The sequence below is a fragment of the Cheilinus undulatus genome, linkage group 8 (genome assembly GCF_018320785.1).
Source record: "Cheilinus undulatus linkage group 8, ASM1832078v1, whole genome shotgun sequence".
NCBI lineage: Eukaryota > Metazoa > Chordata > Actinopteri > Labriformes > Labridae > Cheilinus > Cheilinus undulatus.
Window position 1 is genome coordinate 34,946,586 of NC_054872.1, and position 24,291 is coordinate 34,970,876.

The 24,291-nt window shown below is 38.7% G+C and overlaps 1 protein-coding gene across 2 annotated transcripts; it reads right to left on the reverse strand.

Annotated features, from left to right (window-relative positions):
* On the reverse strand, nt 1-23,577 carry cblc (Cbl proto-oncogene C, E3 ubiquitin protein ligase). 2 transcript variants are annotated; one of them, XM_041793682.1, is made up of 14 exons: nt 23,449-23,577; nt 22,436-23,200; nt 13,734-13,880; nt 13,472-13,628; nt 10,900-11,021; nt 10,174-10,311; nt 8,881-8,968; nt 8,625-8,756; nt 3,789-3,965; nt 2,831-2,983; nt 2,682-2,740; nt 1,066-1,149; nt 887-942; nt 1-633 (listed from the first exon to the last, which is right to left on the reverse strand). In XM_041793682.1, exons 2-14 carry the CDS (start codon nt 22,783-22,785, stop codon nt 500-502), a joined length of 1,797 nt encoding a protein of 598 aa, XP_041649616.1. In that variant the 5' UTR covers nt 22,786-23,200; nt 23,449-23,577; the 3' UTR covers nt 1-499. The 2 variants fall into 2 exon arrangements, with proteins under 2 accessions (XP_041649616.1, XP_041649615.1); XM_041793681.1 differs by having other exon boundaries at nt 3,789-3,968.
* Between the last annotated feature and the right edge of the window lie 714 nt (nt 23,578-24,291).

Sequence of the window (24,291 nt, forward strand, 5' to 3'; positions counted from 1 at the left end):
ACACAAGTTACTTGGAAGCATGTGACACTTTGAGGTTTATTAGTTTGATTTTAGCACCTGAGACTGTTTGATGGAGTTAAACAGAGGCCTGATTTTGCGTTTTTAACTTATTTATAAAAACAAATTTAGGATACACTCAAAAGGTGCTCTTGTCAAGGTTCAATTTTCCTGTTTAGTTTGTTATTTAAGAGGATCAGAACATGCTCTGATGACAGAGAGGTATCTGAGCGATCTTTTATTCAAAGATCAAAACCTGCTGTGGTGATAATTGCAGTCTGATTATTGAACAGTAGGAGGCCTCACTAAGCAATTTTACTGACAGTACCACCCACTTATCTCAGTCTCATCAGTGCAGCAGACACAAGGATATTTTTACATGACATTAAAGACTATTTTTACATTCTCTGAGGACTAGCTTGTAGATTTAAGACATCTTAGTTTGCAGATGATCGTTTCTTGTTTCAACAGTCTGTAGAGTGCAGTGGTATTTTTTTTTCTGTTAGGATGACATAGTCCTCGTCACCTCGCCCAAACCACATTTGTCTTTCCTGAGTCCAGCTCGCCGTTCCTCTTTCTCCTTCTGTCTTTGTCTCTGTTTGACAGGGCTGGAGGGTCCAAGCCATGCTACTCCACCTACACATAAAAACACAAGTCATACTCAAATTCACAATGCATGTCGTGGATGACAAAATGATAAAACACTTTCCTCTTTCAAGAGACATTTGATAAGTAACTATATAACATAATCTCTCACGCTCCTGTAAAATATGCATATTTGCCTATTAGGCTGTCAAATCATCACTATTAGTTTCACTTGTGTTATGATGAACTCTCATGGGCTTAAGGATTTGATTCAACATGACATAATGAAGCGGGGTCAACTTACTGTCAACAGTATTTGGAGAGGAAGAAGAAAACATAGCTTCTGTGAGGACTTCAGCACTGTTTTAAACAATACAAAATAAAAACAGTCACATCAGCTGCAATGGCAAAGCAGCTAAGTCAAGACTCAGAGAGAAACACTTCCTCATTGCTGCAGGTCTAAAAAAAAGAGCTGGAAATCACCTGTAGGACAGAGGTGATGTCTTAGGCTGTCTTAAACCCGCAGAGTTTTCGTCCTCGCTGCTGGGTGACCCCTCCCCCTGAAACCTGGTCAGAAAAAGGACATAGTGTTTTACGTGCACATTAACATACTTGCAAGAATGTCAGTGTACTGATCTTTCTAGTTACAAAAATGTTTTTTAAGATCCCATCGCATCTTTAATTTCTAACCAGTTACATTTGTGACACAGTTACAGTCATGGACGAAAGTATTGGCACTCCTGGAACTTTTCCAGAAAATACACCATTTCTCCCAGAAATTGTTGCAATTACAAATGTTTTTGGTATACACATGTTTATCCTTTCCTTTATGGCACCCTCAACTTAATATTTGGTTGCACACTCTTGGGAAAAAATAACTGAAACCAATCTCTTTCTATAACCATCAACAAGCTTCTTACACCTCTCAACTGGAATTTTGGACCACTCTTCTTTTGCAAACTGCTCTAGGTCTCTCAGATTTGAAGGGTGCCTTTTTGCAACAGCAATTTTGAGATCTCTCCATAGGTGTTCAATGAGATTTAGATCCGGACTCATTGTTGGCCACTTTAGAACCCTCTAGCGCTTTGTCTCCAACCATTTCTTGGTGTTTTTTGAGGTATGTTTCGGGTCATTGTCCTGGTGGAACACCCATGACCTCTGACGCAGACCCAGCTTTCTAACGCTAGGCCCTCCAAAATCCCTTGATGGTCTCCAGATTTCATGATTCCTTGGACACAGTCAAGGCATCCAAAGAGGCAGCAAAACAACCCCAAAACATCCTTGAACCTCCACCATGTTTGACTGTAGGTACTGTGTTCTTTTCTTTGTAGGCCTCATTCTGTTTTTTTGTAAATAGTAGAATGACCTGCTTTTCCAAAAAGCTCTTCCTTAGTCTCATCTGTCCACAAAATGTTCTCCCAGAGGGATTGAGGCTTACTCAGGTATATTTTGCAAATATGTTTTGGGGACTTTTACCTTTTTTTCAATAAGACAGCTGAAGAGAGACAGGAAACATAGAGAGAGAGCAGAGAAAAAAATGCAGGACCCGATGATATGACCAGTGTGTCAAGGACTGCAGCCTCTGCACACGGGCACCTGCTTCATCAACAGAGCCAAACCTGTGCCTCAAAGTTCACAGTCTTGATTGTATATTTATCAAGGTAACTTGTCCCTTTTAGCTACCTTTTTGTTTAAATGGGGGGTGGGGGCAGGAATATTTCCTTCCCCAAGGGGAGGACTGAGAAAAACTTTAATGGAGAGAATCACTCAAACTCATAAGAGCTGTTATAGTCAAAATATATTTTTTAGAAAAATAACAACCAAATAATGAGTATAACACAGTCAAAATGTAACCAGAATCCACAATATTCTTCTAAGTTTATAATATAGTGAAACAAAATGAATACAGATGAAGCCCTGTGCAATAAAAAATTAAACCAACAATAAATCAGCAAAAAGAATAAGTAAATTAGCATTCGGTTTATGTGCTTTTATCTTATATCAAGTCAAAGAGTGTTTCGGCATGTACTCGATTAAAGCTACACAACGACAAAACTGCCCACATTTCTCTGTTTTTTGACATTCTACGAATGTCTCACCTGTTCGTTTTTGTGTGCTTTTTGTTTCTTCCACGTGCTTCATTTCCACTTTGAGCGTGCTGGAGAAAGAAAAGGTGACAGATCATGCCTGTACCAACCACTACCCATATCTACAACTGCAAATAGCTTAAGCATGAGCAGGAACTTACTGGATGAGAGTGGGAGCTTTTCCTCTGTGTCTTGGTTTCGGCTGTCTGTGATTGGCCGAGGGGAGAAGAGGAGCGTGGGGTTGTGCTGTTCTTTGGGGGTAGAGCTGGAGGGCTGACACTGGAGCTGGGAACCTGGTATTCCAAACTGGAGAACTGTTGAGAGAGAGAGAGAGAGAGAGTATTTCCTGATGAGGATAAGACATCATCAGCTTTTAAAACCAACCTTGGTTAAGAGATACAAAGGTCAGGATTTACTAGGATTAACACTAGAGTTCATCTTTTAGAACTTTGTGGGAACATGTGCATGGCTCAAATCCAACAGCATGGGTGTCCAAACTTTTTCCACTGAGGGCTGCATACAAAATATATAAGGATGATGGGGCCACTTTCATATGCCTCACCTTGAAGATAGTAAAGTTAGTAAAGCCAATCTTATGATGGTTAAGATATGCTTAGTGATTGGGCATGCTTAAATAGATAGTTAATGGCCGACAAGGCAAATAGCTAAGGATTTTATGGTGGCCAATCAGATTTCAGGGGGCCCTGGCCTAACCCGGCCTTGGCTACTACTGGCTCTGCCTCTGAAACACCATCGGTACTGCTATTAGCCTTTTCTAATCTATCAGGGCACTATAAATCAAAATATTGTTGTTATTTTGGTTGCCAATATGTATTCCATCAACAGTGTTGTCTTCATTTAGTCAGAAAAAACTCAAATTAATAAATTCTTTGTGTCAAAATGTTTGATTACAGAAGTAGCATGGAAGCACTGCCTTGTGCTGAAACCAAAAAGTACACTGCATTCAAGCACAGGCGTCATGTTCAAATGTGGGCCATATTTAATTTAACGTTTAAAATTTGCTGTGGGCCAATCAAAAATGGATGTGGCCCTCGTGCCATAGTTTGGACACCTCTGTCCCACAGCTAAATCAGCATGGACAGAAATGTTCAGACTGACCTTTCTCAAGGCAGCCATCTCCTTCACCATCAGCTCAATGTCCTCGTGGTCGTCCTCCTCCACATCTTCCTCACCCTCCTCCCACTGACCTCGGTCTGGAAGGTACGGCTCAACAAGGATGGACTCTGTCCCTCTGATGTCACAGCGACAGTATGGACAGGTGTGCCCAGCTGACTTCTGCTGAATAAGTGTCAGTGGCAGGTCTTAGGCAGAGTAAAGGAAACACTGTATGAATGATGAATGATATGAATGTTGTGAGAAAACCTTTACAGGCTTTAACAGCATGTAGTGTAGTACGCTGTACTTGTCCTCTTATCAATTTGGAGTTTGTAGGACAAATGCACATGCAATAGAATGTATTATACTTTTTCTAGTACCTGCCCACACAGCTCTAACAATAATGTAAAACAATGTTGTCGAACTTTTATTGAAGCCGACACATCCGGATATCTAACATTCAGCTGCAAAGATTGAGCGCCTCATAATTTATTCAGCGTTTTGTCTTGCCTTGTAAACTTGATGAGGAAGTTCGGTTGACCACAATCTAGAGTAACTTACAACTTTTCCATTGTGGTCTAAAGTCCACAAAGTGAATTTGTTTTCCTGTCTGCGTCGCTTTCTTTCTGTTTCTCCTTTTTACTCACTCTCACACGCTCTTCTTTTTAAGTGAGTGTGACTGGTGCAGTTAGAGGAAGATGTGAGCCTGAGCTTAAACAGGAAGTCTAAGGCCAAATGTCAGGCCTTGCTGCCTTACACCTTTACTTGAGTTTTTACCTGCTAAATAGGTTAGATAGAATTTTGATTGGATTTCCTCAATGACACTGAAAAAAGACAAGTTAAAGGAGGTTCAAACAACTTCTTCTTCCTTAACTTAGTTATTAAACAGTTTTTGCATGCAGAGAGTTGGTTAAAGAGGGTTAACAGTTTATTTTTGTCTTTTCCTGTGTGAACTGATTGATTTACACAATTTTAAATGTAATTTGATCAAACTTAGATTTGCACTGAATATGTTTGCTGTCTACAAAATAAAAATTGCAGGTTTTCAGATACTTCTTAAGTAGATTACTGAGCTGTTCATATCATATTTAAAGTAAATGTATATAAGCAAGTTTACTTTTCATATTAGGAAATGTTTAATATCTGGTGAAACAGAAAATTCAGTATCAAAGATATTTTATGCAGGGAGAGATTTTTTTGTTGTTTCAAAGGGGGCCTCACAGTAGATTCACTCAATGTGGTTTGTTTAATCTTGAATGGTGTATCATGTAAATATCAGTTGCGCGCTTTGTTAAACAGAATATTTTTACATCAACCTCAAACCACATTCAAATGTCACAGCATGTCAGGTCCACAACTGACAACCAAATCAAGGTGATTTGGTTGAAATTGGTCAACAAAAATACATCTAGTTCAGATGGTTTCACTTCACTTGACACAGGGAAACGGTTACGGTTAACAAGTCTCAGTTCATGTCAGTAACGAGCACAGGGCATGTGAAGATTAGGATGTGTGCTAGGGCTGTGGACGATAAAATCAATAACCCAAAGTATCATAATATTTTTCATATTTAGATTTCCTGTCCCTGGCATGATTATATTAAATATAAAAATGCTATTTTTTAAATTCTCTTTAATTTCTGTGATCACAACAACCTCTGCACTTTTAGATGTTGCTGCTCGGCCAGTATGCTGGCTCTTAGGCCACATTTACATAGAAACTATCCACTGAAAATGAAACCACTTTTCTTTTTGTTACAAAAAGTTTTGTGTTAAAGGACACAAAAAAGCAAAAAATACATGTGACATGGCCTGTAGTTGGTGAAGAGGTTGGATTATCAGTAATGTAGCATATTTGAGAAATATTTTATTAAAAACGCATAAATTGTAGTGTTGTCATTCAATTAAAAAAAAATCTGATCAGTTATAGGCTCTGTAATCAATTAATTGCAATTAATCACATATGTACTGTATATAATTTGTGAAAGATTGCTTTACTGGTAGATATTAGTTACAACATGATTAGAGGGGCCATGGGTCTGAATGGCATCAAACTTTCGACTAGCTTTTGAAACAGAAGAAGTTGAGACCAGGGACAGATTGTCCACTTACTAGTCAATCTAGGATGGTGTTAATCTATGGAATATGGATTTTATCCATAAACTATAATGATTAAGAGAATTTCCACTGTTCTAATTGAAGTTGCAAAGCCACTTAAGCCAGTTGTGTGATAGCATCGGAGTGTGGTTAATCATTTTTAAAACATTTTTAATAGCATTTTCACCCCTGTGATTATTTAGTCAAAATCAATCAAAAACTTTGGCAGCACTAATATATAGCTGAACAAGCTAAATTGAGCTAAATTGTTTAGCCATTCAAATATATGAGTGTATGTTTACTAACTTGTTTTTTATCTAAACATGCCAGTAACCTTTTCACTCAAATGTAAAAACATTTTAAACTGCCAGGAAAAATCACACAGCACTCTATGTTGAAAAATAATCATGCTATATTTCATATCAAAATGATTAATCTGACAATATTTCATATCAAGATGACAAATACATGACTCATCCTAGGCTTCTGCCTAGTTAGCAGTTTGTTCATTAAGCTAGCATATAGCCATGTGGTTTCTCCGAAATCCACCACAAAAGTTCAATATTGTCAAACAGCACATTCCGGACAAAAATATTATAAAATGGAGGAGCTTTGCAGGCATGTTGCACATCACAGAGATTCCCATAGGAATTAATGTAACCAAACCTAAGTGGTAACAAGAGGCTACACTGTCATGACCGAGACAGCAGTGATGTTTAAGTGACATTAAGATAAAAGGAAAAAAGGCTTTGAAACAAATTGTGCTTAACGCTCAGCATTCTCACTGAGCTGATATGTGAGCCCTCATCAACTGATGGCTAGCTCATTCACTTCTATGCTCTTATTGGCTAACTGCACTCACAACTCCTTTTTTGAGCTGCTCTAGTGTCGCAACTCTTTTCTGCTTCCTCCGCCAGTCACTTTTTTTGCAACCCTCCTCCACCCCAGCTCCTCTATTATGATAAATAACTTCAAAAAGTCTAGATATTATCTGCTAATAAAGCTCAGTATAGATAACTGCTTTTTTTGACAAAGTAATCCTTATTGAAATAAACTTAAAACAAAAAGTAAGAAAATTTGTGTTTGGTAGATTATTTCTTTGTTGTAACAATACTTCTTAGCAATAAATTCTATACCACTGGAAAGCCTGTTTATTACCTTTTAAAATGATGCCACATTTGTAAGGATCATGCATTTGTGGGATGAGCAGCAGAGCTGAGTATGTGGGTTACGCCCATGAAAAATGTGCCAAATCTTTTCTGCCAAAGCCAAACAACTGATTCTGCCATTGACTCTTGTTTGGTGTTTGGTGGATTGGATGATTGAAGTTTGACGAAACAAAAAATTTTGGCAGTTTAACAATTTATTCATTTACCAAACAGGAGCCTCAGTGGTGTGTGGAAGCACCATACACAGCCACAACAGCCTGACTCCTCCTCCTCATGCTGGTCACCAGCCTGGTCACACACTGCTGTGGGATGGCATCCCATTCTTCAACCAGCATTTGTCGCAAGTCAGCCAACGTGGTTGTGTTGGTCACTATGGCACGAACAGCATGCCCAAGCTGATCCCACAAGTATTTAATGGGGTTAAGGTCAGGACTGCTGGCAGGCCATTCCATCCTCTCCACTCCCAAATTCTGGAGGTAGTCTCTGATAAATCCTGCTCTGTGGAAGTGAGTGTTGTCATCTTGGAGGATGGAGTTCTTGCTGACAGGGTGAGAAAACAGTATTCTTTGGGTGTTGCCTTCTTGGGACGCCCACTTCACAGCCTGTCTCTGCCATTCCCCATTAAATGGAACTTGGCCTTCAGCTTGGAGATGGTACTAGGGTTCACTCCAAACAACACTGCAACTTGGTTTTGTGGAACACCAGCTTGAAGTTGCCCATCCGACAGGCCCTATCCAGATCAGTCAAACGTGGCATGCCAATTCTTGAAGCAGACATCTACCGACCACTGTAGCAGGGCCTATGCTCACAGGTGCTGCCAATCAGACATCTGATTGGCAGCACCTGGGGGTACCAGAAGCTCAAAACTAGAGGCAATAGCAACAGCAAAATAAGCTGTTTGGCATTGGCAGAGAAGATTTGGCACATTTTTTATGGGTGCAACCCACATACTCAGCTCTGCTGCTCATCCCACAAATGCATGATCCTTACAAATATGGCACCATTTAAAAGGGTAATAAATAGACTTTCCAGCAGTATAAGATTTATTAACAAGAAGCATTGTTACAATAAAGAAATAATCTACCAAACACAAATTTCCTTACTTTTTGTTTTAAGTTTATATTTAATGCTGATTCACAGTAGTTTTACAGTGTTACTGTCCAAAGACATATCTACAGCTTCACACAAGCTGCAAGATGGAGCTATATTTTGTTTTAAGCAGCTTGTGCTGCCTGTGTTGTTATGTGCCTGCTGCCCCGACACAGGTAAACCATTCCAATATATACAGGCAGGCAAGTACAAGTGTTATTAATTCATTTTGGAGTCTCATTAGGATGCAAGTTATGCTAGTGTTTGTAATAGACCCCCACGAGAGAGACAGTGCTGTCATCTCAGCATTAGGTTTTCATTTAGCCTTGATGTGCAGGCCACACTGCAGAGGGTTTGCTAGATTTTCCATAATGCGGCTTGATGTATTGGCATGCTGTACATATTGTAATGTACTGTGAGGTCTTTATTAACATCTAGCCTTACTATAGCCTTACTACACCGAGTATGTGGGCAAGGCTTCATACCTGCCAGCCAATGAGACAGGGTTTGCACAGGAGATGTCCACAAGGCTGGATACGTGTGTCCTTATCCCTCTCTGCACAGATCTTACACAACTGGAAGGTGCTGCCAATCTCACAGTAAAGCTCGTACTCCTCCTGTTGGATGGTAAAACAGAGAGAGGAGTTCTCAGAATAGGATTCATGTTTCTGTGTGGCCCCTGCAGTGAGGATGCGTCCAGTTTTATAAAATGATTATGCGGTACAAAGGGCATTCTCTTACCTCTGTTACTTTGACTTTGCTCTTCTCGGCTGGCTCATTTAAGCCTGTCAGGTCAGGGTTCCGATCACGGCCATCTGGGTACAAGTAGCTGCAGGCACAGACACACGCAGGGCTCTTAGAGTCAATATGCACACACACATAGAAAGTAAACCAGTGATTTGTCAGTGCGTTAGCATGCACAGTTAAGTCAAGCTATGGTCATAAATGAATCAGGATATATAACTAGAATACTGGCCTTGTCCCAGTACATAAGAACCTGGGAAGAATCATTAATTGATGAAGTATGTCTGACCTACTACTTACGGTGACAACATGCCCTCTTTGAGCTTGTTACCACCGGGTCTCTTTGTGGTAGACCATGCTAACAAATTGGCAAACAGCAGACTGGTTGTATGTCAAACCGTGAAAAAATGAACAACTTTACAGCGCTGTTCATTTCGCAACACTTCTGGTCAAAATTTGATACACACTCCCCTACCTTGTGGTTACATCTGAAGAAAGACAATAATGCAACTTCTATGCTAAGCATCTATGATGTACGACTTTTGGGTTGAAGGTTTGTGGAAACTGTGAAGCTTTCACTGGGTCCAATTGAGGCATAAATATGTAACCCACAAAGTCCACATACTCCCTCTGCACAGCACATCGAATGCAAAGTGCATTCTGGAGTAATCATTCCTTCTCAAGTCAATTTTCAGAGTTGAAATGCACACACTCCTGTCAATCTCAAGCGCTTGCCAGAAGCACCACTCCACTCTGCTCGGGATATGCGACATGGATTTTTAGTGGAGGCTGCTGCCAAAACATGTCAATCCAAGAAGAGCAGATTGTTCTAAACTGTTAATTTAAAAAAAACTTAAATTCAACACAATTCACAAACTTCTGGCTGTATCTCATCACTTTATGCCTCATCCTATGGCTCTAGCCAAAGGTCATCATTCAGCCAGTGGGTCACAGAGGTAACATAATGTCATGGACAAAAAAGTTAACTTTTTATATTGAAAACTACAGAATTTCATATTAAAACATACATTCTATCTACAAAACAAAACCAAAAAAATCCTGGAATATTTCAAAGTGAACAACAAATCACCTTCAGAAAGGTAACATATGCAACTGTTGGCATATGATTCCTGTGCAAATTCATAGTTCTCCTGTAATCTCGTGGAGACGGAAGGACGGACTAAATGGTTTGCATAAGTTTAAAAAAAAATCTGGTTCAGGTCAGACTAACACAATAATCTGACTTTCCCTTACTGCATGTAAAAGCACTGACTGTGTGTTTGTACTCACCAGCCTTCCTTGAAGCCCAGAATGAGTGCCTGGTAGAGAGGTGTATTCTGGGGGATGGTCTGGATGATGCTGCCTTCATTGGTCACATGACCAATAGCCCACTGGCCCATTCTTGTGCAGCTCAAACGGAAGATATAGCTGGCAGGAGAGAGAGATCCTTTTAAATTAGGACATACTATCCCAACTTGAATATATTCGTTCATTCACAGATAAATCACATGAAAATGGATATAAATTGGACTCTTTCAAATGCAGTTACTTTGGCTTATTTTGCATGATTCTTCATTTTTTTTCAGTTTTCAACAGAGAGAGGTTATGACTTCAGTGGAACCCTTAGGCATAAGAAACTATGAAGATGAATTTCTTCCATTTCTCTGGTATTGACTTTTGGTAGTTATTGCACTCTTTATATACAAAGTTTAAAGTGTTATGAGAAATATTCGAACAACTCAGAGAGGAAAGAAAAGGCACTTCAGAACTGATTAAAAAGTTATAAATGCCAACTGTGATGAAACTTTTCATTGAGAAGGTACTTAAAGTTGCTTGAGTGCTGTGGTTCTATGTGGTGTCAAGAGCTTAATTTCCTACGACTTAGATCAATTGCTAGACTCAGTGTTTCTCAAGTAGCCTCTTCAATAACCTCTATAGTGCTATTTTAAGTTTTGAGATGTGTGCATCTCTTTTTGAGAAATTCATCAATCAGATTGTAAGAGCCTTTGTTCTCACCTCCCTGGTCTATGCAGGTAGTGTTCCAGACGAGATACAACCTGGTCATAAGTGAGGAAGGCCATGTAGCCTGGATGAGTCACAGCTAGCTGGTTCCAGTTTCTAATGAGAGACCTCCAGGGCTGAAATTACAGAAGAAGTTTAGAAAACTGACTGTAAGCAAGGAAGAAAGGGTAGCCTGGCTGACCTAAAGGTTATAAAAGGCTGTCCCTTATGCACCACATTCGCTCACCCACCCACACGCCATTTTCGACCACTCTTTCATCAACTGCACTGTGAGAACAACAGGTTGTGGTTTATAGGTGACAATATGCTTAACTGTGTCTTGGCAGAGCACAGTGACTTCCTATAGGCTTGATATCACTGTGAAGGACATTACAGGAAGTCACTTTGCCAAACCAATAGGCAGTCTGGCAGTCTGCTATAAAACTACAACTTATTGCACTAAAAAAATCAATATATTTAGTGATTTTTGCATATTTAGGTAACAGAACATTAAAAAGCACAAATTCCACTTAACAGAAGCACTCATCTACACTGAATTATATACAAAATACTTCTCAGACTTAAGCCATCTTCCATAAAGATTGAGGTACAAAAATAGTAAGTAAAGAAATAGGTGGAAATCAAGGAAAAGATATAAATACAGGCATTTCACCATTTTTGCAGGATTTATTTCAAAATATTCATATTGCAAGCTTTCCATCACAGAAAGTACAATCTACTCTTGATCTTCTGACAAACCAAAATTTTTCACAGAAGCGAAAATGATCCCTTTATTTTTTTCAGACAGATCCTGTTTTCCTTTTCTTATTTGTGTCAATCTGTAGAGGAACAACTTATTGCTTTTACTCTACAGATGAAAAACATTTTTCTATGATGTTTCAAAGCTTTCAGGAGGTTTTTTTTTGTTAATTTTAGAGATGGCTTAACTAGCTGTTTCTGACAAGAAATAAGATGGACATGTTTGTTAAGATCTGTGCTTTTTCAGGTGTCTGACACAATGACATCATATGCCCAGCCTGAACAAAATCATCAGTCGACAGTCAAATTTACACATGAATTGAAGCTATTTGTTGTCTTAGTAAGAGCTTCTCCTTACTATCACATTAATGGCGTTGAAGAACAGCACATCAGTGGTGGTCTTGACTGGTCTTGATGGAAAATCACAAATCCAGCCAGTCTGAGACCGAGACAAGACCAAGTAAAAATGCTCTTGATTCGCACACAAGACCAAGACTTTTAAGATGTGGTCTCAAGACTGGTCTTGCAATAGTCTCCAGTGATTTCAGTGAGCATTGCTCCTTTAAAAAGGACTCGCTGGTTGTACCCAGAAGGAAGTTGGGCTTTTTTAACAAACATTGTTTTGTGGCCCATTTTCACCCAAAACTCATTAAATTCCGTGAAGAAACTGTAACCATCTGTTACACTATATAGCCTAGCTTCCTGGTTGGTACAACCAGAGTCCTTTTTAAAGGAGCAATGCTCACTGAAATCACTGGAGGATAATGCCACTTCTACTGCTAGGTACCTCATGCATTTTTGTGTAATTGTACTTTTTTGAGTAGTTTTAAGAATCAGTAATTTCACTTTTACTTAATTACATTTTTAGGGAAGTAATTTAACTAATTTCATTATAAAAAGCATCAAGTATAAAAAATAAACATTAAAACCAAAAAAGGGAGGTCAAAACTTTCTGACAATAACATGAAACTGTAGTTTGGTTTTGATTACACATGACAGTCAGTAGCACCTAACAAGAGACTGAATCCACATTTCATCCCAAAACAGCTGCTACATTTTACTTAAGTTAAAGTCACCATTATAATAAAAATCTGGTTAAAGATTCATATTCTCTTGTTGTTGCACATTAGGGAAATATTATATTTCACTGTAGAAACCCCTTGGGTGGCCTAAGTATGTAGCTACTCAGTACACAGTACTTGGAGTAAATGATCTACGTTTTACTTTTACCTGAGCAGATTTATAGACCAGTACTTTTACTTCTTTTAAAGTAAGTTCTAACCAGAGCAACTGTACTTTTACTACAGTATCATAGTCATGCACTTCTTCCACCTTTGGACATTTTCATAAAAAATAAACAGATATTCACAAGGACGGCTACGTACACATCAAGGCCTTTGTGTGTTTTAAGCTCACTTCCTGTGTACGGCAAGAAGCTTTCAGCCCTGTCTTCACAAGTTTCTCTTCTTGTTAGTGCCCTCAAGGTGACTCAACTCATTAGACTGAGTCACTGACCTCTATGCAGAGCAGCCCACTTCTGTTGCTTTAAAGGCCCCCACATGCACTTCTAATGTAATTGTTGACTAAAATGCATACTAATGTCAACATGGGTAATTCTGCCATCCATGTAGTGCGTGACATCATGGTGGTAATCTGTCCACAAAAGGTCATTGATATTTACTATTTAAGGTAATTATAAAATAAATGACTATTTTCTAAATAAACCATTAAAAAAAAACAAAAGGCATGTTCACTAACTTTTATTAATCTATTTTTCTTATTTATTATTTCTTAAGATGGAAAGAAATTTTATAAGCATCATTCTTACCTGAAACAGCCTTGTGAAGATGTCAAATTCAAACACAGAGATGTGATCGTTACAGGTGAGATCTATAGTTGACTTCAGGGCCATGGACTCCATACCCTCCTCAAATGGATGTACAGCCTTCAGCTTCTCTTTAAAACTACTCCACTGTATTATACACCTGAGAGAATGCAATTATGAATAAGAAGTACTGAATGAGGACACACAACAAAAACAACTGCAAAGTCACAGAATTTTAGTTTTGTGCAAATCATTTTGCACTTACTTATTTCCAAATGACTGCCTCCAAAACTCCTCGGCTTCTGTCTTGGTAACTCTGTAGGCGTCACCCTGAAAACCACCCCCTGGAAACATGGCCTTCAGCTCCCAGAGGATGTGGCTGAACAGAAGAGACAGTTTGGTCAGGTTCCTCCTGAAAGTGGAAAAGACACAGCAGACTTTCAGTTATGGCTGCAGAAATAGAAACATAGTTATAATAAGGCATTGCTCTGATGAGTGAATTCTATTCTAATCATGGAGTGTGTGAACTACAACTAAGACACACAAGTAAATCAGTTTTTTAGTTCTCTATTTTTGGAGGATTTTGCCTTTATTAGAGAGATCAGATAGAGCAGGTAATAGGAATAAGAGAGTGGGGAATGACATGCAGTGAAAGAGCCACAGGCCAGTCTTGAACCTAGGCGGCCTGCGTACACTGGGCGAGACCTAACCACTAGGGCATCTGTGCCCCACAAGTATATCAGTTTCTAAAGAGGGCTCAGTCATGCAGTCATATAAGATCTCTAACTGACTGTTTTATAAATGTTGGAATGTTTTGTAAATGCTGTATTATTGTTCCTACTTATTTTGTTTTGAACTGTCTTTTTGTATTTATTGCTACTTTTTATGAATTTTAAAGGCCAGTCTAAGGTGGGGATTTCTGATTAGCTTAGCCAAACCACTGCAGTAGTGTGCTGCATCAGTCCCTTTGCTTTATACTTTTCCCTATACAAATAATCATCAAATAAGGGGTGATGTCTGACAACTGCTCCTGAATACATGCATGCACATAAACAAAACAAAATTTTGAGACAAATTTTCCCATCTGCTGTGGCAGTTGTCTCTAAACTTAAAGGACAGAGATTCAGTCCTCCCAGAGTCACACGTCCATTTGTCCTTGGGCAAAACACCTCACCCCAAATTTCTCTCACTCTTAGCTGAGGGCTGTGTGACTGTGTAGACCATCATGACAAATTGAAAATAGAACTCTTTTTGTAAATGTATTAAATGAAAAAACTGAACTATCAACCGAAAAAGTATTCATACTCTTTGCAAAAACACTTGAAATTAAACTCAGGTTCCCTCCATTTCTCATGATCATTGTTGAGATGTTTCTACACCTTGAGTGGAGTCCACCTGTGGTAAATATAATTGATTGACATGATTTGTAAATGGTGATCCAGGGGTAAGCACTGGTAGGTTCCTGGTGGAAAAAATGTTTGTGCATGTGTCGACCCTGCAATTGACGCTCAACCAGTCCAGGGTGTACCCTGCCTCTTGCCCAATGACAGGCTCCTGCCCCCCGTGGCCCCAAATGGGATAAGCGGTGTAGAAAATGGATGGATGATTTGGAAATGCACACACCTCCCTAAAGAAGGCTGCAAAGCTAACAATGCATATCAGAGGAACTGCCTGCAGAGCTAAGAGACAGGATTTTTACAGGCACAGCTCTACAAAACATTTTGGCTGCACTGAAGATTCCCAAGAGCACAGTGGCCTCCATAATTCTCAAATGGAAGAAGTTTGGCCCTACCAGGACTCTTCCAAGGACTGGCCAAACTGAGAAGTCTGGGGGAGAAGTGTCTTAGTCAGAGAGGTGACCAAGAATCCCAAGGGTCTCTCTGACTGATCTCCAAGGATCCTGAGTGGAGATGGGACGAAGTTCCAGAAGGCCCTCCATGGATCTGGGCTACTGGCAGAGTGGCTAGGCAGAAGACTCCTCAGTGCAAAACACTTGAAAGCCGCTCGGATTGAAATAAGAACACCTGAAGGAGTCTCAGACAGTGAAAAACAAGATTCTCTGGTCTGATGAAACCAAGATTGAACCGTTTGGTCTCAATTCTAAACGTTCCATCTGGTGGAAACCAGGCTCCACTCATCACCAGCCCCATACCACCAGCAGAATGGTGGTGGTAGCATCATGCTGTGGGAGTGTTTTTCTGGTCAGGATTGAAGGAAAGCTGAATGGAGCAAAGTACAGAGATATCCTTGATGAAAACCTGTCCTGGAGTGCTCTGAGCCTCAGACTGGGCTGAAGGTTCACCCTCCAACATGACAGTGACCCTTTGCACACAGCCAAGATAGCATAGTAGTGGCTTAGGGAGAACTCTAAATGTCCTAGAGTGGCCCAGCAAGAGCCCTGATTTGAACCCTGGAGAGACTTGAAAATGACTGTCCACTGATGGTCCCCATAACTTGGCTGGATTTACAAAGAATAGCAAAAAATCCCTCATTCCAGGTGTGCAAAACTTATGGCATATTCATGAAGACTGAAGGCTGCAATTGCTGCAAAAGGTGCTTCAACTAATCTCTGAGTAAAAGCTGTAAATACGTTAGTATGATATTTCAGTTTAAAAAAAAAAATAGATATCCCAAAATGTTCTCCCTTTGTCATTATGGGGCACTGAGTGTAGATTAATGGGATAAAAAAATATCTCAATGATTGAGGCATCAGACTGTAACATAACAACATTAAAAAAGGTGAAGGGGGTCCTTAAATTAACTGAATTCACTATATACTCTGGAATAGCTGTAGTGATGATGACTGTTAACAGATTGTGAAATGTGCAGCAAAGATAAAAATTGAAGATAAAATGACACAACCACATTGTTGGGGGAACAGTTACTCTAACTTTGGTACACCAGGGACCATGCAGCTATAGATGAGTTTAAACAAGCATTGATAAAATCTAGCTGACACTTTCCATTGACACACATGCAAACACACAAACACAATAGGTAGTCCAGCTAGCAAACAGGATGCTCTCTGTCTGCATGCTTGTTTGATAAAACCACAAAATGTTCCAGTGGCCAGTGTGTCACTTTAGGCGAGTCTTTAAAATGATTTACTCTCTTTCTCTAAATTCTTCTGGGGTCACTTATAATGATGCCATCATACATTTGACCTTGACCTACACCTTTGCAAACTCTTGACTTTATAGGTCATTCACAGTCCACACACAACTTCATCTCCATGGCATTTCATGTCTTATTTTGCTTTTGAAGTATCTTTAAGGATTTATTATGGCAGTCTATTCATATGGAGATACTCAGCAATAAGAGACATCACACTTCTAATACATTTATCAGTTTTAAAAAGTTGTAAGCTGTGTTAGCAGTATTAAAACCCACAAATGTTGCCCTTTTGTTGTGTATTGCCCTGCCTCCTGTTTTTATCATCATTGCCTTGATGATGAGTGAAGGTATATTGCTAAAGTGAACTACCAACAAAGTACCTTCCACCGTTGCATGACTTACTTAAAATAATTTTAACAAAATATGCAAACTACAGTAAAACAGCTCTTGTAATAGAGTGCTGCAGTAATGACTCCAAAAACCTGGAAATGTGTTGGCATTGTTGCTCTTGTGTTTTCATCATTTAGAAATCTATGGGACTTTTGACTTTGAGTGTTTGGCTAGATGCCCAAAATAAGGTCTGAGGTTTTCATTGCCTTATCATAAAATACACTGTTTATAAAGGTCATACAAAGGGCCATTGCTAACAAGTGGCTATCTAGGACAGCAGCGTTTATGGAGGAAATAAATGTTATAACATGTGACTCAGCTACCACTCATTCTGTCCTTTTACTATGACTTATACTTTACAATTTGTTGGTCACACTAAGAGGAAACTCTTTGATAGAAGAGATAAGAACGTGTTATATAAGTTGAACTTAGTGGTAGTGTCTTTGAAGTCAGATGACTGGTGTATTTTCTTAATAGCCTAACATTACTTTTTAAACAACTGGCTACACTCATTGTTCAGAAATGATGAAAGTAGGGTTAAATTTTTAGGACTATCTTGAAAAAAAATGTAAATTTTCTAAACTTTTCTTTGCCACAGAGCATATTTTTAACAATATTTCAAAAACCCATGGAAAAAACTAAAGGCTTTTTGTGGCTTGAACCTGCATGATGCTTACTTCTGTGTTAGCCTATAAAGAGGGCCTGGTAGCACTTAGAAAGGCACTTAGACATTGTCCAATCACTAGTGAGATATCTACTGATGCTGATGTCCAGGGCCAGAGAGGATGCAGAACAACAAGTGAATTTACAGGAACGACGTGATGACAGTTTCTGGTCTGAAAGTGAGCATGTCAGTGAGCAGGAGAGAGAGAAAGATGGCGCACCGATCTCTAAAAATAAGATATCCTGAGGCCTTAAGAAGAAGAAAAGCTTGCCACTTGAGGTGATGAGGCCCTACGTGCAGTGTGGATCTGCGTACAGGGAGGGGTGGGCCTGGAAATCTTCAGATCTGGTGAGGCCTCCATCATTCATCACAGAGATGTGTGTTTGTGTGGGCGGTGGTCAGAGAATTTCCACCTCAATGAGGGGAACATAAACCTCTGAGAGGTGTTAACTGTAGCAGAAACAGTATTACTGTAGTACTGCACAAAGGTGAAACATAAAATGGTGTTTGACATCACCTTTCAGCCTGGCTTGCTCAAATTATTTAATGTAAAATGTGAATGCTAACAGCTGAATAATGCTCAGTCACTAATAAAGGCAGCAACTCGTCCTCATCACAATTATTCTCTAGTGAAGACAAAGGGGCTTAATGTGAATGCTTCATACTTTAAAAAGGGGAGATATCTTAGCCTGAAACGCAGACAAAAAATATCTAAATATCAACAGCAATCATAATTTATTCAAGTTTTTAGTAAATGAGAACAAAATGTTGCTGTTTTTACTTATTGCATGCAGTTAATGCCTTTTTTGGCTTCTTGATATATGAAATCTATCAGGACTATGGATTTTGGATACGATTTTCTTATCTGGACTTGTAGACAGTATGTAATTTTTCTCCCTTGTAGAGATTTCCTGCATCCTAACATCTGTAGAAATTCATCATTAGAGTATTGTTTGCTATAAGTGTATTTTGATAAAAACAAACAACAATGACCGCACTCACAAATGAACTGTGATCAAATATTTGCTTGCATCAAAATTCAACCCAAAGCCAAGATTCTAGTCTTACACTTTTTCTAACGAGAGGTGTTGACATTACTTTGCAAAAATATGAGTTTCCTCATTCTTTTCCTCTAATTATGGTGTAAGATAATGTATTGACAAATATGTGTTTCCTAACTTGTTTCAGCCCAATATTGTTGCTGCCTTCAAAAGAATTGGCTTATTTGCATGTGTTTCTGGAATTCCCGTCAGTGAAGGTCAAAGTCATCAGCCTGTCACAGAAAATCATCCTCCAGCCGCTGCTTCATTCTCTCAGTTCTGTTTTCAACCAGGCAGAAATTTCACTTACTTTAAAAAATGGAGACCATTTTTAGACCTTCTGATAGACAGTATTATTAAAATAATACAGCTTTCAGGCATGGTTTTGGTGATAATAAACAAATACTAAAAGACAAAAGAGAATATCAGACTCAGTATCTTATCCATATCACATTTAACACTTCAATATTTTGCCACATGACTGCTCATGCAAACCTGGCTGTGGTGGCAGGGCCATCTGTCATCTTGTGTGTGCAAAAGTCTGTTAAAGATCATGCGATAAGTGTTTCTAAATTGCTTATCTGATTTTACAGATTCCGATATTTGATTAACCTGATGTCAATGTTGCAATGTGCACACAGCTACTGTATGCTTCGCAATCTCTTTGCATAGTAGATAGACATCTATAAGCAACAGCCACACTGTATCCAGGAGACACTGAATTTCACGGCTAGTCCATATGGCTTAGAACAAATATTTGTAAAGCTCTTGATCAAATCTGATCCATTTATAAATACATAATCAGCTGGCGTGCTTGATATTTTGCTAACTATGTCAATAATTTTGACAAACAAGAAGGAGGATAGATACCAAATCAGTTAGATAGCTTGTCAGATTGATATAGATTAACATGGTAGCTTGATTGATGGTGTATTACACGGATAGATCAATAACTACACAGATTTATAGATTTAATAGCTTGATATATATGGTGCTTTTCCCATAACTAAATTCAACCTGAATGTAGTATAGAAACAGTCAAACAAAAGCAGAGTATATTTGTGCATTTCCTGTGGATGCAAATGAAAATACACGGAGAAAATGTTCCAAGGCCTGACTGTCTCTCTTCCAAGCTGCTCACATACTGAGGTTGTAATTGCTTTTGCCAAATCCCCCAACATTAGCATCACAAAGATGCAGGTTTGGCCCCCTTTCCAGCTTCGTCATTAGTAGTCTTCACAGAGGCAGTGGACGCAGCCCAAACTCCAAATAAAACAGTCACTCTTTTTAGCCTTTCCAAAATATCCACTTTAGTCAAACAAATATCTCATAGAAAAAGCGCTTTTCCCCTCTGAGTCTACGTGTGGCTTATGGGAATCAGAGAAGCTAAAACTACTGTACAACATCTACAAAAGGAATACAAAAATGCATATTCAATAGATTAATTTGATTTAAAGGAAGAGGAAAAGCCGCTATCCTAACCGTCACATAAGCTATGACTCATGCAAATACAAAAGACTATTTTTGGATTCCTGTATTTTTGGAAGAGCCTGAGCTGAGTTAAGCCCCGTTCCCATGGTACTGGATAAAGATTTTAGGGATGCGAGTCCTCTTTCTGACCCCAGACAAACAAACAGTTTGTCTTAAAGAAGGTCAGGTCACTGAGTAGAGTTTCATCTGGAAGAAGATCAATGCTTGCAGTGGAGAGAAAGTAAGATCAAAATAAAAGCCTATTCTTACATGTATGTCATAATAAATGCTGGTAGTTTATGATTTTTAGATTCTACTTGTGTAACTGAGACATTATCTGCTTTAATTGTTTTTTTAACTTGTGCCATTTAAGGAAAAACATTCCACCTACCCCCTAGAAAAGTCTGATATCTTGTAGAAACAGAACTGATTAATAATAAATCAATGTGATAAGATAAGATATACTTTAATGACCTTGCAGGTAACACTGTCTTGGACTCTGTCCTTAAGTTATACTAAATAAAATTATAAACAGTCCGTAAAGACACAATGAATGACAGCGTGTGACTTTCCCTGAAAAACCTGGTTGGAGATCTGTTCTCTTGTTGATCTTGCCAATAAGGAAAGATCATATTATACTGTACTTCTCCTCAGTAGCTACTCAGTACTCAGTGCATACAGTAAATGTCAAATGAAATACTTTTATATTTTACTTGAATAGATTTATAGAGCAGTACTTTTCTTCTACTTAAGAAAATTTTAACCAGAGTAACTCTACTTTTACTTTAGTCTTGTACTTTTTCCACCCCTGCTTGCAACCATACCATCAATGCACGTGGAATTTTGGACTAGAAAGATGCCTATAAGAGCTTGAACTTACTTATTTTTTAAAAAACTTTTTCAGCTTTATTTACTTTTCATAAATGCTCACTCACATCAGGGATATACTGACATACTGTGCAACCTGTCGCTGGTGTCAGAAGGTATTTGTATATGTGGAGATGATTATATCTCAGGCTACTTGTGAGAGAATGCTCTATTGATTTATATATACAGTGCTTAACAAATTTATTAGACCACCCTAACCCTAACCAAAGTAAGGTTTCTGCCACAGCTGCCCTAAATTAACAGCATTGGTAATTACCAAAATCATTTTTGATGTTTCTGCAATGGTTAATACACCAATATGTAGAAGCTCTTTAACCCAAATGATATTTTTAATGCTAAAATATCATTATTATTGTTATCCATGAATTTTCAAATTTACTGATTTACAAAAGACTGAAAAAAATGTAAAGCACATTATTTCTTGATTAATATGTCAAATTATAGTTATTCACTCGCATTCCTGAAGAGAAAAATTAGTTTTAGTGGTTGAATGTTACGCTTGATTAATTTCTGACTTCTCAGAGAAGCCCAGTGAGCCAGCTCAAATTTGGGTGAATTCAGTTTGAAATTCCTCATTCCTGTTCAAAATGGTAAACCGTGGAGCGCTCACTGAAAAGGAAAGAGTCCGCATTAAAGCACTTCATGATGCTGGATGGTCTTTGAGACAAATATGACAGGTGGTCTAATAAATTTGTTAAGCACTATATATATATATATATATATATATATATATTCTAAAGTTAAACTGAGGTTTTGACTGCTATTTTTATTATTAAAAATTTGTACACTGCTTTGGTGTTTACTCTAATGACTCCGTGCTGATAAAGCTGATTGAATTGAAGTGTAGCATCACAGCAAATATAATATCTGATATTGGATAGCTCAAAACTTATCTCCTCAAAAAGTAGGAAAATATCTAAGAGATCAGTTTAAATAAATATCATTTTAACTTGTTTTCTTTGGGAATCTAGATCACATTTTATCATTTATTACAAGATTAAATTATATACAGCTGAAAAAAAAAGTAATCATGTTAAATGAGATCAGTCAAGAAGATTTTGATGCTCTGGGATAGACAGATGACCAATGAGATTTATGGTCAACACTGATAGTTTTACTTAAAATTGAAAAGTCATACTGCAGTTTATCATGAATATTTAAATAAACTATAACTATTTTATTAAAAGACAAAGCACTAAAGAATGTAATTATTAATGAATGGTGCATCTGGAGCAAGACAAACAAAATGTTTTACTAAGGGATATGTTTTGTGGTTTAGAAGGAAAGGGTTACGGCTTTAAAATGTTTTAATCATCTTTGAAGTAATTTGTTAGAATCATAAATCCTGCTAACCCGTGTTCCTTGCGTGTGAGTGCAGGTGTAATCCAGTGACCCTCTTACCTGTAGCTGGATGTTTCATCAAATATCTTCTCTCGTCCCTCTTTAAACAGAAGCACGGCCCTGTCCGCCTTATCAAGCAGGTTTCTGACGTGGACCCTCAGGTACTTGGCCTCGTCTCCGCGGGGCACCTGGCCGCCTGCCACCCTGGGTCCTCTGTATGGCTCCCAAACCAGCATTAGCAGCTTTGAAGTCTCAGATACCAGGTCAGGCAGGTATGGTGGACTGTTCTTCAGGCTCAGCCGTGGGTTAGTGCAGAGCTCGTAGAGTTTGTCCAGTCTTTTTAGGGCCTTGTCCACCAGCCGCCTGTCTCCACTGGTAGGAGGTTGGGAGCCGGAGCCTGCTGTCGCCATAATTTCACTGTTGTGTTTTTGGAGCTGACGTAGATTAGATGTACCCTTAAATGTCAAGCTGTTTGCATGTGAGGGGGTGTGACAATAAATAATAATGGTCCTTCTGCTTCCAAGAGATGTGAAAACGTAATGTCTGCGTGAGCAGAAAAAGGAGGAGCTATTATTATGAGCTCAAGTTTTTAAGTGTTTACAGCAGTATTTATGATCCTTAAAGTGATTTTTGTGAGTTCTCAGCTTTATTTGAAAAGCACACATCTTATTCTTCTCACTCAGCATCCACGCTTGATCCATACCAGTCCATCAGCATCACATTATTTAACAACAGACAGCTGCTTACGCTGTACCTCCACGCTAAATATTTCCTCCTGAGACAGCCAATCTCGTCAGCTTGTAACTTCTCAGTCTTTTTGCAGATCTTAAAGAAAAAATGTAATGTCTGTTAAACAACAGCTGTTTGTATATTAACTTAACAGGAACAATACAACATGAAACTTTAAGAAAGACTGAACCAAAGTACTTTAAACAGAGTAAGGGAGTGTTTGAGTCTGACTCAACTCTTGAAACAGTTTCAACATTTACAGCCCCACTCCTTTACCACCTATCTCTCTCCACCCCAACACTTCTGACTTGTTTGCCCCCTATTTAGCACAGTACTTGGCTTACCAGTATTCATCTCAACAGCACAGCCATTCCACATCTCAGGGTCAACAGAGCAGAGCTGAACACAGAGGAAATGTGTTTTCTGTCACTGACTGCCTCTTCTCTGTGTCTCTTTCTTGATGTCACCCTTGCGCTCTCTCTCTCTCTCTCTCTTTCTTTCTGTTTCTTCTTGGTGCAGCCTTTGATTGGTTTCCTGGTTGCAGCCAGCTAAACAGGTTTGTTTTCTCTGCTCTATTGCTCAGGCAGAGAGAGAAAGAGGGAGAGAGAAAGAGAGAGAGAGAGATAGGTGTGTGGACTTACAACTAAACATTAACAAGAAACAGTGCAAAAGCAAAGGAGTGCTTGGAGTAGAAAGGGTGTGTTGTTAGTGCATAGGCCAAACTTTATGAAGGGCTATCAAAGAATTCTGTTATCTCCACTCGACTTTCAGAAAGGACCGTATTTGATGTGCACGTAAATCAGTTTATTTAGTATTTTACATGCTGTAGTTTTCCAAAATGGCATGGATTTCTAACAGTTCTTGAAGAATAGCTGAGGTGGTCTGTTTCCTTTTCCTGTTGCACAATCAGGTTAGTTTTTTCTGATATCTTGATCACATACTCAAACTACTGACTATCCCATCAGTCTTGTGGTTGTGACAAGAAGAAATTTTAGGCATGCTACCACACCTGAAAAAAAAAAAAAAGAAAAAAAAAAGAATAAAGTTGGATACTCTTGTGGAGTTCCCCAAGGTTCTGTTCTTGGTCCCATTCATTTCTCCCTTTACTTCTCCCTCTTGGGTTAATCATTTAAAAAAAACAAAAAAAACATAGTATTTCAAACCATCTTTATGCAGATGACACACAA